The 17,153-nt window shown below is 42.4% G+C and overlaps 1 protein-coding gene across 1 annotated transcript in view; it reads right to left on the reverse strand.

Moving 5' to 3' along the window:
• The window catches only part of LOC147718307 (nicotinamide N-methyltransferase-like), a 52,488-nt gene extending 36,186 nt beyond the window's left edge, over positions 1-16,302 (reverse strand). The window contains exons 1-2 of the mRNA XM_086966689.1: positions 16,141-16,302; positions 8,840-9,047 (exon numbers count right to left, since the gene is read on the reverse strand). Of these exons, the coding sequence (XP_086822815.1) occupies positions 8,840-9,047; positions 16,141-16,288 (356 nt within the window). The 5' untranslated portion in view covers positions 16,289-16,302. The remainder of the gene's footprint in view (positions 1-8,839; positions 9,048-16,140) is intronic.
• Positions 16,303-17,153: the final 851 nt, after the last annotated feature.

Consider the following 17,153-nt stretch of genomic DNA (forward strand, 5'->3'; position numbering starts at 1 on the left):
TTGATTATTCACCTGGGGTTGTCTAAGTTTATGAAAGGAGATCTGGTGATGATTTTACGGTCCTGGTCGAGTTCTTTGTGTTTTGGGCACCTCTGGTGGGGGTGGGTAGGGTGTGGTGTGGTGTGGTGAAGTAGATTGCAATTGAGATGCAAAGCACAAGGTTAATGGGGAGATGCGTTGTTTTTGTCAACATAGATGCATAGGTGTCTTGGAGCATGGAGATATCCCAAAAGAGGTGTTTGCCTTGGTCCACCATCATGAGGTCCTTTTATTCTTTTTAGGGAATTAATTTTATTTACTAGAGATATGCAATAAACTGGCAAAAAAAGCTGGTTGTAAATGGTGGGGAGTGAATGTTGGCTATTAGGTGGCAGTCTAACAGATTATTTTAAAAATTAATAGTTCAGTTCAGTAAATCTTTATTTCGATGATTAAAAACCATCATAAAAATACATTTTACAAAATTCATTAATTACATTTCTGAACCGTGTTAAAAACAAAATTAATACATGTGGTATTATGTTCATCATTGCTCAACCTCTCGTATTTCTTAAACTTACTGCTACGTTTAGGAAACTCATAATAGAGCATAAAGTGCGCATATCATTTGCTCTTTGCAAAAAAAGTAATGCAGTTTTAGCATGACGGAATTTTCCCTTTTTTAAAATATCCACAAGAAATCTGCGACGAGGAATCCGGTAAAAAGAACACAAAATTACAAAATGAAGGGTATCCTGCGGAGATCTATTGTCGCAGCAGCAGGCACCCTTCTGCTCAATTGTTAAAGTAAAACCTGAAGGATAAGCTAAAATATTGGGTAATAAATTGAGCCTAAAACAACACATTAAAAATCTGTCCTGCTGATTATGCATCAAGAATAAATAAGGTTCCATACCCTCCCCATTACTTGCTAAACAATGTGCCACAACTGATCTTTTAAATGAGTCGGAGTTTAACCTGCCCAATTCAAATTTTTCTAATAACAGTTTTTTAATTCAATGTTTACAAGAGGTGGCAATTGAAGTCGGGTCGCTAAAGAGTACCTGCTGATCTATGATCCCTAGTGTATCCTTAACATAGTTTAACCATGGCATTTGAAGGCACTTATCATTTTTGCAAACAATCTCCAGCTATTATCCTGCTTAATTCCGCTTCGGAGTTTACCCAAATTTCGAGTCATGTCATGATGGGTCTCACCTTTACCTGGTCTGTAATGTATGGAATCCTAAGCTCAGTATGTGCAATTTATGCTGGGGTACTCTGCGATATCTTCAGGATCCTGCGTAGGAATTTGTCTTCCTCGAGTTGTAATTGTCTTACTTCCCTGAATCCCCAGACCTCTGCACTTTACAGAGCTTTTGCGGTGCTTACAGTTCTATATAAATTCATTACTTGCTCTGGTGACCAACGGCCCAGCCTACGGGCGAAATTTAGTATCGCACCGTTTGCAGAAACCAGCTTTCTGCACCTTTCCTCAATTAAGGAATCAAACTTTATCTGCCCATCAAATAAAAGACCCAGGTAGGAAAAGGTGCTCACAGTTTCTAATGTGTGGGCCCCTATTTTAAAAGCAAATTTCCTAGAAGGTTTTCTTGCCGACCCCCATCACAAAGGACTTGCTCAAGTTCATGGACAAGTCTAAATTGTCCATGAACTTCACAAATCCATCAATGCTGTTCGTGCAAGCAGGACTGCGTCGTCCGCGTACAGCAGCACCCGGAATATGACACGTTCCTGCTTTGGGGCAATCCACATTCAAGGCAACCAGTGTTCCCTCTAGATAATTTATATATAATGAAAATAAAAAGGGAGCGAGGATACACCCCTGCCTCACTCCGCTAGTGCACGGGAAGGGATCGGCACTCCCCCCGCGCTATAGCGGACCTTAGCAGTGGTGTTCCAATGTTGTTCTTTTAGGATATTTATGAGTTCAGGGTCAATTCCCAGGTTACTCATCATGGCCCAAAGTTTGTTCCTGTTTACATTGTCAAAGGCCGCAGCCAAATCCATAAAACCCATATAGACTGTTCCATTGCTAGCTTTAGTGTATTTAGCAACTAGTAGATAGAGGTTAAGACATTGATCGCTAGTTGATTTGCCTGATCTAAAACCGTATTGGGTGTCTGCTATAATGTGGTGCTCTTCTGTCCCGGCCATAAGCCGATTTAAAACCGCCCTGCCCAGTCACTTAGCTGACACATCAATCAGCAATATTGGTCTATAGCATTGGGGATTGTCCCTACTCCCCTTCTTGAAGATAGGGACAATTAATGCGGTAGACCAAGATCGCGGGAGCCCAGATTTTATAGCTGCATTTAACACCCTTGTCATGATAGGAGCCCAGAGGTCGATGTTGCTTAGATAAAGGTATGGTGGCGTGTCATCAGGCCCTGGTGCTTTATTTCGGGTCAGACCTTGGATAGATTAAATTATTTCTTGTAGTGAAAATTCTAGTTCCATGGGCCGGACCCCGTCCCAGTCCCCTACTGAGACTGTATCGCAGGGGTGATTGTAAAGGCCCTTGAAATGAGTCACCCACTGCTCAGGGAGTATATTAGTACTAATCACCGGGGCACTGCTGTCTTGGAAACAAGGCCTGTTGATAATTTTCGAGAATTCTTTATAATCCCTATTTTCCCCTGCCTCCCTCAGATCGGCCCAGACTTCCGCTTGCAACATAATCTTCCTCTGTTTGACCTTGGTTTTATATATCTATGTCTGCAGAGGGCTACTTTCTGCTTGTCCCTGGGGTGAGTTTTAAGACAAGATTTTAAATCTCTCAGTGCTCGAGAACAATCGGTGTCAAACCATCGTGGTTGTGTTATGTTCTTTTTGGGACCTTTTGTTTTCAATAGTCCATCAACCAGGTTGGTTAAGGACTCGAACGCTGAGACCAGCTCACCTCCCTATACTGTAGTTTTGAGACAGTCTTGTATCTGATTTTTACCTTTTTCTATTAGAGTTCTGTAGAATTGATGAGCATTAATTTTTAACCACCTTAGTCGCCTCCCCTGATCCACTGGTCGCACCTCAATATCTACCGGATTACTCCTTATTGAGTCGCCGTTATATATTAATTCCAGAATTAGGAGATTGTGGTCACTAAAGGGACTCCAGTCCGTTCTCACCTCTTTGACCCTATCTTTAGCAAAAATAGATATCATCATATAGTCTATAATAGAGGAACATCCTCTGCCTTTGCATGTTGGCGTAAGAATACCCTCTTTTCCCGGGACCACCAGATCTATTGTATGTGTGAGAGCGTAAGTATCTAATAGCTTCATTAGTGATGTTCCTTCCTTATTATGCACAAAATGTGGCCCACTCTCTATCGGGCAGGATGACCAGTCAGCACTTACAGGATACAGCTTTGGGCAAAGATGGCAATTTAAATCACCCATAACCAGGACAGTTGGTTCCCCCCTCCTTTCCTTTGCTCAATCTCTTGATTAAGTCTGCTGTATAGTTCCTGAATTACTACATTATTCCCATCTACAGGCCCAGAATTATAGATATTGAATATCAGTAACCTCAGCCCTTGCCCTTGAAAGAGAACTGCCTGGAGGGTATGTGACGTCCAAGAGGGTTGTGTCCATGTGCCTTCTAAGTCGAGGTCAACATACACTGCTAACCCTCCCTTTGCCCTGCCTGATCTGCCTTCTTGAGCTGGTACAAAGAAGCATTTATAACCCACTATTTGGTAGGGGGAGGATTCAACCGCCCACGTCTCCTGGAACGCTAATATATGGACACCATGAAGGTACTTCCTCCAGTCCTCATTTTCAAATTCCCCCGCCAGGCATGCTATATTCCAGGACAATAGTAACAGGCCTTCCCTAGGTACTTTTCCGTCCTTTGCTCCCTGATTATGTGGCCTGGGTTCATCCTTCCTAAACAACATAATCCCTTGATCTCCCTCTCCTCCCATAACTAGGGGTTCTTCCATCCTCTTATCTTCATGACTTTCCATAGCCCCCTTTGCACTATGTTCATTGCCCACCCTTGTACCCTCCTTCTGTGGCCCATTCCTTGTTTGGGGTAGTCAATCATTTTCGTCAAGGGACAGTAGTGGACTGAATCAGTTTGCCCACTGGGGGTAGCCCTGGTTTGGTATAAACGGGCCTATCTGTTCGTGCATTCTAGCCCAATATCTAGCTGGAACCCTTCCTGTACTACAGTTAGAATAGCTCGGAGTGTGAATAACCCGTCTCCTCGGGTAAAAGTATCCTAATGCTAAAGTACGTATGGTACTAGTCTGGTTTCTGTTAGAGTTACCTAGTATATATTCCACTAGGTTGGTGTTCCTAAAATTCAACACAATACAGTCCCCTGTGATGTCTTTCCTCCTGCTACCTAACCAGTTTACTCTTCTTACCTGAAGAATTTCCCCACATTCCCCACCTTTCAGGGGCATATTTGTATTCAGCCACTTGATTATCTTACTTTTCAGTTCCGTATACGATTCTTTCTCCGCTGCCCTAAGTTCGGGTGCCCCGGCAAAAACAATGACGTAAGGGCATGCTTCAGGGGGCAGGTTTATATGTGGTGGAGAGTGGTCTGCTGTATCATTCAACTCATGACCTGTCTGATTTATTTGAATTAAACTATGAGTTATAGAATTCCCTGTTTGCCCTATCGGCACGTTTGTTTGCTGTAAAACCTTGTCTGTATTCTTATTTCTCCCCTTCTGGCTGTTTCCCCGCTCTGCCTGGGCTGTAGGTTTGGGTGAGTCTTGTACTTGTGTGATGGTACATTGCACATTACTAACACAATTATTATTACCAGCTATTTGCCCAATTGGCATAATAGCTGCTTGGGTAGGGTCTGAAGTAAAGTTACTATTTGTGGGGCACTTTGACTTTCCCTGCTTAGTCAGTTAATTTGCTATTTTATCTAGCTTGCTAATTATTGGTTTTAACTGACTTGTAATAAAGGCTTCCAGGCGTTTTTGGAGGTCTCCTATTACATCATCCATCCATCCTGGTGGACTTGAGTGGCATGATGCTACTACTTCCGTAACCACCTTGTCCCTGTCTTTTGGTCCATGTGCGACTGTACTTGATTTGTTTTTCCAACGTTGGCCCTTCCTGCAACCCCCTTGTTTAGATCTTTTGCTTGTAACTATGTTGCTGTCCCTAGTAGTGTCTGCCGCTAGCTCTCCTACCAGCTGTGCACAGGGAATACCTTCAGTTGGGTTTTCCAAGATGTCAGTATAAGAAATTACTGATGTATTTGAATCCCTAGGATGTGTGGGTGTGGCTGGGATAAGTATTGGTGAAATAGACAAGCTCCTCTCCGTACGCTCAATCTCTCCAATAACTTTCCTCAACATCAGGTCAATTGCAGTAGGTTTTGCTTTATGGGGCAACACAACGTTTGGCTCGAGAACTGAGGGATTTGGGGTGCGGGACAAGTGTGCCTTGCTTGTGGCCGAGCGCGTTTTCGCTTGGTTAGACATAGCGAAACTAGAAAGAGGATGTAAGAACTTACACTTTCACCTACCGCTGCTCTTCCTCCTTAGCTAGAAAGCTAATAGGTTAGTCCTCCTTATTTTGAGACAAATTATATAAATAAATGATCTCCTTCCCTTCCCACAAATGCACAATAGTATGTAGTCCGCTATTTATACCGTCCTTTACGAACAGTTCAAACTTGTATGGGTGTCATGGTATCGTACTACAGGGAAAGGTTTGATGTAAAGTACCTGTTGGATGAGTCAAAGGGGGTGGCCCAGCCCGGCCTCCTCTGGCCCCTGATGGCCACAGATGGCCCGCCCTTGTCCCGGGCTTCTCCCAGCGCCACCCGCATGCGTCCCACGATGCGGGGGCTCGGAAGTGTTTTTAAAGCGCCTCCTGGCACGAGATTGTCAGCTGGTGACGATGCCGCTGAGGAGTCTGGGCAATGTAGTTGGTCTCCTCAGCTCGGCCCCCGCTCTGATGGTGTGGCAGCAGCGGGAGGGAGCATATGAAATAACAACCTCAGCAATTTACTATTTGCTTGTCAAATCTAATAATAGAGAGGAAGATTTAAAACTAATGACATATCAAAAATCTGCTTTTTATTAATTCAGTTAAAAGGTCATACATAATAACACATTATTTAAAAAGATGTATAACTCAGTGGCAATGAGCCAATACATCAAAAATTAACAAAAGATATCATGAATTTATACAAACAATATTTTGTTAAAAAGAAAAGGACTTTTTTTCAATAAAAAACAACACAGTGGCAAAATAGTATTATCGACGCGCGTTTCGGCGACCAGCGCCTTCTTAAGGAGTAGCCACATATTACTAAATCACGAAATGAGAGCAACGCAAAATACCTTGGTTTCCACTTTCTGTTTGATAAGGAGAAGGTTTTCTTATATTTCAATAAATTTCAAAAACGGTGATTTTGACTAAAGAAGTCCTTCAAGATATACGAAAAATGCTGTCAAAATTACATGAAGCTAAAACACTCGCATTAATTTGCCGATATCCAAATGGATTTAAGAATCAATAGATCTGTAGAGCGGCGTCTAATGCAGTTTCATCGATGTAACCAAGCACAACTCGAATCTGAATGGTACTGAAGTTAGTGCATGCCCCCTGGTCCGCGGACGAATACTCAAATGTACACACTTCCAAATGTTCCAATAAGCGGTCCGCCTGATGTGGGAATATTAAGGTACTTAAGATATTCATATAGGTAACGCAGACACTTCTAAATTTTCAAATGAACGGTCCTCCCGATGTGGGGATATTAAGGTGCTTATGATATTTATACAGATAACGCAGACCAGGGGCAGATAGCAACGTACTTCTCGGATCGAGAATGTTCAGCCGAAAGAGACCTGCCAAGCCCAGTACGCAGACAACAAGCAGGTGAGGGCAACAGCAACCCCCAAACAGCGCAGGACAGCCCCCACTCCACCGGGGCTCGGAAGTGTTTTTAAAGCGCCTCCTGGTGCGAGATTGTCGGCTGGTGACGATGCCGCTGAGGAGTCTGGGCAATGTAGTTGGTCTCCTCCGCTGGGCGGCCGCTCTGATGGTGTGGCGGCAGCGGGAGGGAGACCTGCCAAGCCCAGCACGCAGACAACAAGCAGGTGAGGGCAACAGCAACCCCCAAACAGCGCAGGACAGCCCCCTGTAAGTGAAAGTAATAGCTGTTTGAGTGGCATCCAATGCCGCAAAGAATATGGACTTGTGGAAGTGGAGGACAGTAAAAACACCTGTGTAGGGTTTTTCTGTGTGGTAGTCAAGAAGGAGGCTCACACAGTAATCTGGAAAGGTTGGGGTCTTGTCAGTGGGTCCTTGTCAGAAAGATGCTAGCAGAGGGATGCTGAGGTCAGGTTTGAAAGGAGGGTAAATGGAATGAAAGGGAGTGTGGGTTCAATGCTGGGATCTTTGGTTGGGAGTGTGTACACATCAGAGAGGAGAATTAAAGATGGGAGGAGATAGATTGACACATTGTATTAGTGAGGTGGATTTGTTTGATGTTACAATATTGTTTATAAAGTTCAGCTGCGACCTGTCCTTATAAAGAGGCCTTTTGCTTTTAACTTGGCCTGTCTATTCTGTGCTGCCTCGCCCAATGACAGTCACAATGTGGAACGCATGGATATGCATTCCACTGTTGTTTCATTAACTACTTAAATAATAACAACGTGATAAGACTGACTAAATAACCATCTAGATCATACAACTTGAAATGGAAAATAGCCACTGGAAAACGTGATGACTTGCTCACACAAAATGTTCAATTTGTCATTCCTCAACATGGAACACATCAGAATGGACCTCTGGAGACATCTGAAACCACTTGTTGCCATTGAAAAGATGAAGCCACCGGGCAGGCATCCTTAAGTAGCTTTATTTTATTTCTTACAGCTGCATTCCATGTCCTGGCAGAAATATAGAATTGTGAGTAGCAGAGTCTGGGTATCATGGAAGACCAGGTATTCTTCTTCCTTCTTTTAAACCTCTAGCTGAGCAGTGACATCTGCACTTTCCAATACTTAAGCTATCAATTTATTTATTTATTTATTTGCAGGTTTATAACGCGCTAGGATCACCTCCCGAAGGAGTATCTCCGCGCCTTTGGCATCCTTCCTACACACATACAGTGGGTGAGATCCTATCTAATAATTTTGGAATAGAAAGGTTTTTAATTGTTTCCTAAAAGGAAGAAATTCCTTACAGAGTCTTAAAGAAACTGGGAGGCTGTTCCACAGCGTTGGACCGGCAATTGAGAGGGTTCTGCCGCCCTGTCTGGTCTTTTTTGCTCTAGGGACCTGCAACAGAGCTTGTTCACTGGATCTTAAAGAACATAAAGGTTTATAGGGGAGAAATGTATTCCTCAAATACCCAGGGCCTTTCTCCTGAAGACACTTGTGTATTATGCAGCAAGTCTTATACTTCACCCTTTGCTTGACAGGAAGCCAATGCAGGGTATTCAAGAGGGGTTTGAAGGGAGTACGGGGGGGCCGGTTTAGCACAAGGCGGGCCGCAGTATTTTGGACTACCTGTAACCTGGCAATTACTCCCTCATTAGTTGATAGAAGCAGCCCATTACAGTAGTCCAAACGACTCAATACCAAGGCCTGCACTAACGTCCTTCTGATAGAGTCAGGGAGTAAGGGGAACACTTTCCTTAACATTCCGATGACATGGAAACAGGAGCTCACCACTTGATTACTGTGTTGCTTCAGGGACAGCTCCTGATCCCTACGCACACCGAGATTTTTTTGGCATGTTTATTTCACTTTACTATCCTCACATTTTTATTAAGGGTTAGAAGATGAGAGTCTGAAGAGGAAAAGAAAGTAGGAAAGGTTTAATAGAATGTGCATCTTTACCCACTGCCCTGAAGCTCACAAATCTTCTTTATTATATGACTCCAGTTCAAGGCATCAGGTTCGTTCTTCATCCATTTCTGTATCTCCTGGATGGAGTTATCATCGGAGCAAGCAAAGGTGATCTCATTGAAATAATCACAGGCTGGGAGAGTATAATAGATGTAAGGGCCATAGGAAAGTCCAATCAGGGAGTCTCCTTTAACACCACCTGTTTAGAAAAACATTCAAACTTGAGTAAATAGAATTGATAATGTTGCATATAAGTTCCTTATCAGATAATAAGAATAAATGGACATGTCCATTTTACTCATCAATAATAATATTATGTTGCATATTGTGGTCTTCTCAGGACACGAGTTTACCATTTCCCCTCTTCAGCTTTGCTTTGACCCTCATAATTCCTCAGATCTACCTTAGCGTCAGGGCCCTACAGACTCTCACTTGAGCTGTAGCTGCAGTGTCTGGGTGGTGGGAAGGTATGAAAGGTGTCATACTTTTCATCTACAATCTTCGGTAAGGATGGATCGATTTTGGGTCCTATAGGAAAGTGCCTCTTTTACATAAGTTGTCCCCACACTTTGCCTGATGTTGATGTGACTTCAAATTGTACATGCACGGAGGTCCTGCCAACCAGGGTGCAAGACTTGATCTCTTTCCCCATAAATGTGTCCTGATTGACACAGCTTCTGTCTCCCCTGTAAGTCCCTAGTAAATGATACCCCTGGTACCTAGGGCCTGAGGCCAGAAGAAGGTCCTCTACGAACCCTTCACTCAGACAAGGTGATACTGCCATCCCAGGCTGCATGTCCGGGTGCAGGAAGAACTGAAGGGTCGACTTGGCATGCCACCTTGTGTGCCATTCCTCCCGGCACTGCTTGAGGTATAGGTAAGGCACCCCTCTTGAAGGCCTTAACAGCTCTAAGGTAGGGTGCACTATATCTCAAGCACTATGTCTTATGCACGGACACATCAACTACGTCCAATCCATACTAGAGCATTTTAGTGCACAGGAAAACCATGCTGAGCACATGGGCTGGATACTGGTCCCTTCAAGTTTCCTAGTCTCATGATGTCTCCACTGTAGCAAGGGGTATTTGGTGCAAATCATCTCCTCTTTCTAAATCCTACCTGATCCCAGTGATGAATTTATTAATAGATTCACACAGGGGCTCCTCCTAAAGGAACCACTGAAACCTACTGACCACTGGTCTGGTTCCTGGCAAGTTGAAGCCATCCTGCCTTCACCAGACATGTTTCTAGACCCATGGATAGAGAGTCAGGACCCTCTGGATTCAGAGAGAATGCCTGCTCTGGGCAGAGGTGGTCACATCTCTCCCTCTGCAGGATCTGGCATTGCAAAAACAGGAGCTTCAAAGGCCCTGCCACCTTTGAACCCTCTTCCTTAGCCCCTGCTGTTAGAAGCAAATTGTGACCCACAACTCCTGCTGCATCTACCTCCCCCTGTATGACCCCTAAGGTAGGACAGGCAAGGTAGACCCCACTTTTGACTATCTTCCATATTGAAGAGGGGGATAGTAGTCTATTAGGAGGCAGGGTATGCCCGCCCCCCCATGTGAGTGAGTATAAAGAGGGCATAGGCACTCTACCAGTAAGCAGCCCTCTCGTGACTACCTAGCCTCCCCTTACAATGCCTCAAACTTTAATATGTAGGTGGCTCCTTGAGAACCTGACCTCAGATTCTATGGATCAAAAGAAGACAATGGAAGAAAACCAATGACTAATAAGGAACTGATCCCTGCTGCAGCAAGAAACTATCAAAACCCTGCCAGCTGCAACCAAGACTCAACATCTTCACTGTCTGTCCTTGCAGTTAACTGCAAGACCTCCAAGAAACCCTGCTGCCCTTCAATCTTCACCAGTTGCCAAGGAGCCTTCTTTTGGGCAAGAGGCTATAGTCCCCAGTGACCTTTTGTAAAGAACCAAGGTCATTGAGGACCGGCACTTGTGTCAACATGACTCATCACTGTAAAGGAATTGTAGCATGCTTCTACCACATCGAGAGATCCTCTAACAATAGCAACAGATGCTGAAAACATCCACTCCACTGAGTGCCCACAACCACCTGCTGGTGGCTTGGATGGCAAAAGCAGCAACCTTGGCATGGCCAACACTTCTCCGAGATGGTCTGCTTTGCAACCCACCTGTGACCTGACAGCTGTATGTAAACTCTGACCTCCAACACCCAAGACTTCCGAAACTCCTGCTTCAGGTGCACATCAACTCCAGCTCTACCTGAATCATGGGCCTTCAAAGAGCTTCATCCTGCTGATGAAGATATCCAACCACTCCAGGTAGCGTGGTCACCCTGAACTCGTTGGTGGATTCCTCCTTCCAGCAGCTACAAGGGTAATGTGTTGCCTGTATTCCAACAACCAAGCCTGCACCTTCATCCCAGTAACTGTGACTGCGGTCGTCAGGTTGGCGGTGCTCCTAAAGACATACAGTGATCTGCTTCCGGCAACCACAACAGTGGTGATCCACTGAACTCCATTCAAAGGACTCCACACCATTACCTTCTGCACTGACCGCAATGGTAAATATTTTATGGTATCGAATGCTGATTGCGAAGGCACTGAAAGTACTACATACTTTAAACTGCATCTCTTTTATACCGTGGTTCACACTTTACAAAATATTTATTTAAGTATCTTAAACCTGAACAAAGTTTATCTCTGATTTTAAGTCTTTCTTTTTAAAAATATATAAAAACGTTGTCATTTATACAACATTGGTCTCAGATTTATTCTTGATTGTGGGTCTTGCTTATTGCCTCTGTGTGTGACAACAAATGCTTAGCAAAACCACACGATAAGCCTAAACCTTTCCCACACTACCACAAAACAGAGCATTAGAACTATCTGTTGGACAACAATACCTTTTCTTGGGAATTCTTGGGCATTCTACATAGTTTACCTAATTTTAGTACACTGTACAGAGAGCCAGCCTCCTACAGGTCCCCTGTCATTGATCTCTTCAGGTCTCTAGTAGATGGAGTTGGCTCTATTGTCAAGGAAAAACAACAGCAACACTGAATCATCCCAATTCTTAATCATTCTTGCTGTGATTATACAACATACTTATCTACAGAGCAGTGATGCTGTCATAAAAAGTTACTTAGACAACATTATTTCCCTTTGAGATACCTTTCCTTTTTCCTCTTACTCTCTACTCTATCTCAAATTAATCTTTCCCTCTTTTCCATCTCTTTCATTCCTTTTTCTTACTCCTTTTTCACTTGTTTTTGTTACCTTTCATTTTATGCAAATGTGTTGCTTCGTAATTTACCTCTATGTACCTCGCATTTACAAACTTTCCCTATGACTGTCTTACATATAGCTTCTAGTTTTTTTCTACTAACAGACTCAACCCATCCAAAAATACTTCAAAGTCTGAGTGTAAACATACTAAAAAAGTGTAATCTATATGTCTCCACCCACAAAGTAAAGCAAATGCCCTATTCTTGTGATGGTGGGTGATGTCCCTCCCTAAATCCCTTTCTCCTCCTCCCTAAACTCCTCCTATATCTCACTAATCCCACTATCCTTATTGCTAAGTCTGACCCTTTTTCCCACTCATTACCTTGTGACCCACCCGAATTAACAACTACAATCTGTACTCACATGTGCAGAAACTCCCCAATTGGGGACAGAGACTTGTCTTCTACACATGCAAGTGTAGGTAAAATATAAACTTTGGAGTACCTATTATAGTACGTTTTAAAGTGCTAAACTACTACAGATGGCAGATTGTAAATAAAGCCCTCTGAATGTATCTAATTTTTTAACATGCTGCCAACTCTGAGTCTGAGCAGGGACAGAATACTACAGGGTTTTAGGAACAGGGGGCAGTTAGAGAAATATTGGCTACATTATTGTTGGTATTTATTATTTAACGGAAGCAGTTCATGTGGTAGAGCTACACTACCAGTCAGGTGGCAACCCTACTTGTAAAAGATGCGATGCAGAGACAGTTCCATCCAGGACTATAATTAAGATGGTGTTTCCCTGTGATTGGGATTAGAAACAAGATGAGTCTTGCAACTAGCTCACACAGTACTTGCACCACCTGCTGGTCACTAACTCTCACCGTGTATATATATAATTCACTCATCCCCATTTATCCATACTGATAACTCAAGACATGGCTGCCTACCTCTCAAAGGAGACAATAGGCAACACTATTTAGTCTGGCAGTGCTCATCAGGAGATTACTTACCAAGTGTAACGTCCTTCTGAGATCTCAAAAGTCTAGATTCCTGCCAGAAGGTTCACCTGGATGCCTATTTTTCCTAATTCTTGTGCTATCAATCTACATCTAGTTTGTGGTGGAAATGTATCTGAAATCCATGTGTGATCACAGAAAGCTATAGATTTCTGAAAAGTAAACAACATTTTGAATTCTACAAGGGGTCATTTGTGTACATCCCTCGAGGGTTTCTCAAAGAAACTGAAGGCCTAATTACGATGCCAGACATTTCAGGAGTGAAACTACCCGACTAAAAGTTGGTAGTTCTGCTTCCAATATTATGACGTAACCACCATCATGGCGGTCAGAAACAGAGCCTTTACCATTGCAGCTTGTGTTGCAGCCCTGAAAAGTTCTGCAGCAGAAGCTGCAATGGTAAAGGGTATGTTTCTAAACATCTATGTACCATGTGCCAGGTACCATGAGGAGCCTGTCATAGGGTGCATAGATGTTTGGGGGACACCACATGTGCCCCCCAGATCACACAGCAGAAGTCTAAGGTGGACATGGGCCCTGCTCGGAGCCCCCAAATCTCTTTCAGACACCTTTCCATATCAGAAAGGCCAATATGGAAAGGCTGTCCGAAAGGGACATCCTAATCCCTATGGCAGGGCCTCCACAAGCCCCGCCTCCATTGTAGGAATTAGGCCTCCGACCAATGCCCCTGCTGCATCCTTGATCGTGTTGGGGGAGGTGGTCAATCTCTCTGACCACATCACTCTCACCGCCGGCATTGTAATCCAGTGATCGGACTAATGCCTTGGATGTCAGACGGATGTCTACAGACAGCCTATCAGTGGCAGTCCATCCAACATCCTACTAAGACCATAACTGTTGAAATAAAAGAATAGTGAAAATAAGTAGGAAAAAACAGACATTTGTGACCATGTTTTAATCTGTATCTTCTTGTCACAATGGCTGATTCACAAATCAATAAACCATTACGGACGATTGATGCTTCTGGTTGTAGGGATATATAGGGTCTGGAGTTTGTAAAGGAGCCTGGGCCAAAAACTGAACTGAACATTACAATGTTTTTTCTTGTGTTCCGAGCAATGTATTTGGTAAAATGTATAGAGTCAAAAATGTGTACCAAGGAAACCTATGTATTTCTGACATATATACCTTTAAAAGAGTTTAGAAGCAGTGGGTATTTGTACATCTCTGAATTTGTGGGTACCCATATTAGCAGGTGATTCAGTGGACATTTTTTCAAAATGCTTTATGTCTTAAACACTGGCTTACATTTGGAAGGCACAAATGCATAGAAATCTAATTGGTAGGAACACATGTTCTACTGTTGTGTGTTCCCAACATGTCTACTGATACAAATGGCACCTCAGTTGTGTGCATGTGCCTAGTTTCCACAACAGGAAAGGGCCCAAACCTCAGCATAGGCACATCACATAATTCCACTAAAATGTATTGTTGTTTTGCAAAGTGAATAGCTGTGGATTGTGGGCCGGAGCTCAGTCAGCACCTAGAGAAACTCAGCAAACCTGCACATGTTTGAAAACTAGGAATCCATAGGAACCTAGGGTGGAGTGGGGATAGTGACTTGCACCAGCTGTTCTTACCCAGAAGGCTTTACAGATCTAAAACTTTGAATAAAAGCGCAGGTTTTCCCCACATTTCTGTAACACAAATTTCTGGAATCTGCAGGATCAACAAATGTCCTACCACTTAGCATTAATTTAGGTCTCCGAATAAAAATGGAACCTTCTTTGCATGGGGAGGCGCAGTGTCCCCAATAGGAAAGGACCAAAAACACAACATGGACACATCACATTTTTCCACTGAAAGCAAACCCTTTTTTTGCACTGTGGGCAGCTGTGGATTTTGGGCTCCAGCTCTGCTGACACCTAAGGAAACCTCCATGGACAGACTAGTTAGAAGGGTAATTGTGGTATTTGGAGATCTGCTCAGCCTCCACCAATGCAAACCTACCAACCATACACATTTTTGAAAAGTACACTGCTAGGGGATTCTGAGGTGGTGTTCCTTATGTGGATCCTATGAGGTTTTGCTACCCACAATACCCTGCAAACCTCAAAATTAACCTGCAATCATACATTTTCATTACATTTCCGTGATGGAAACCTCCAGTATGTGCAGGAATTCACTTGTATCAATATAAAGTCTGCCCCACTTTCACAGCTATGCATTGTGCCTGCGTTAGGAATGGACTCGGCCTTAGAGGGTGTGTCATATGGACCAGATCCTCAGTGACGTATATGTTTTATGTAAGGAAACTGCTTCTTGTTCGATTGACTCAGTTATTTTTTGCCACTATTGTAATAAATCTTTAAATTTAATTAAATCATAACCTGCCTACTTGTTGTATGGGTTTCTAAATTTCTATTTTAGGTCAGTGGCAAATAAGATTTTGTTTGCACTTCCACCTATTATGCTTTGGTTTTGGGATGATTTTCAGCAACTATGCAAATTAATTTAATCTATATGTCTTTCTAATCAAACTGCTTTAAATTCTGACTGATCCTAATAGAAGCATCTGTAAGAAATCCTTAACATATGGAAATGCAATTCATGAGAATAGTTGTTTTTAAAGAATTCGGAGATATATAACATTGAAGAATAATGTAGATAACATGCATTTTAAGTCCTTCAGCCATCAGAAAAGGCATCTTTAAAATTGCATATCTGTACACAATACACATGGACTCTTCTTAAAAGCAGGTGAGTAGACATTACATACCATAATTCAGCATTATGAACACAGGTTATTAAAACAGAGAGTAGGTAGATGAAGAACACATAGGGGCATTATTTACTGTTCCTTTGTGGTGGTTGTAACATGTTATTGAAATAGAGACACTCTAACAATAATTCAAGATCTTTTTGTATACAATTTCAATCATCACTTTTGCATCACAATCCATATCAAGTATTTACAGCAAGTGGATGTGACATAGTATCTATGTCAGATAATATTACACACTTGAGTTTATCTGCTGCCCACAGAATTACACAATTGCAGCTGTCTATGGATGAGCATGGACATGAGTAGAACATACCTGATGAGTAGATTTTGATTAAATTAGAAAACAGATTAATAACTGTATCATCAAAAAAGGCAGATTCTTCTTCCAAATATCTCCCCTTCATCTTTCGTATATCAAGAAATCTTTCATGGAGTTCCTTCAGGCTACTGTTGGAGGCCATTTCCTCTAGCGTTGCTTCCTCCTGCCTTCATTCTGTGTTACTTGCACTCATGCTATATAGCTTGAAATTTCACTTTTAAATTATCTTCAAAGGGAGTGAAATTTGTTTACATATGCAACTTATTCAACTTCAATTTCACTGTTAACTTCTGAGTCAATAGTCCTTGACTGAAATCATTTTTTTAATTTGTGACTGCTTTTGAGTCCCAACTGTTTCCAAGTGCAACACTTTCAACCATGACAGAACACCTTGCACAGGAGAATCGTTCCACATTTCAGGATAGGTATGACCATGGCATCAAATGTATGCCCTTGACAAACACATGCTCTTTGCCTGGTTCTAAGGGAATAATATGAATGCTACAATGGTTCAGGTTCCTAGTTTAAAGGAAAAACATTTATGACTTCAAATAATTTATTTAAAGAATCAAATAACATCGTGCCCTCAAACAGTTATCAATTTTTTTTCATTAATAAAGATTTCAAATATACACTTTTATAAAAACTGCTCACAGGGTTGCACAAACAAATATCACTAACAAAGGACAAACTGTAGTGTGAACACAAAAAAGGAAGTATTATATACAACAACAGGTTTTGTGGGATCACATAAACAGAATACACTTAATGCTTCCTTTTATTTTTTCCAAGAAAGCTGTCAACAGCGTTTCGATCTTATTGATTTGACAGGTCATCATAAGGACAAAACATATTGAGAGCAACCATCAATTGTTCAGGCTAGAAAAAGGAATATGTTTCTTAAGTGAGGGTACCACAAAAACAAAATTTTAGTTTTATTCAATATATAAAATGTGATTCGTGTTAGTCTTACTAAAAAGCAGAACCCAATATTAAAGGGGAGAATC

This window comes from Lissotriton vulgaris, chromosome 4_1 (genome assembly GCF_964263255.1).
Source record: "Lissotriton vulgaris chromosome 4_1, aLisVul1.2, whole genome shotgun sequence".
NCBI classification, from domain to species: domain Eukaryota; kingdom Metazoa; phylum Chordata; class Amphibia; order Caudata; family Salamandridae; genus Lissotriton; species Lissotriton vulgaris.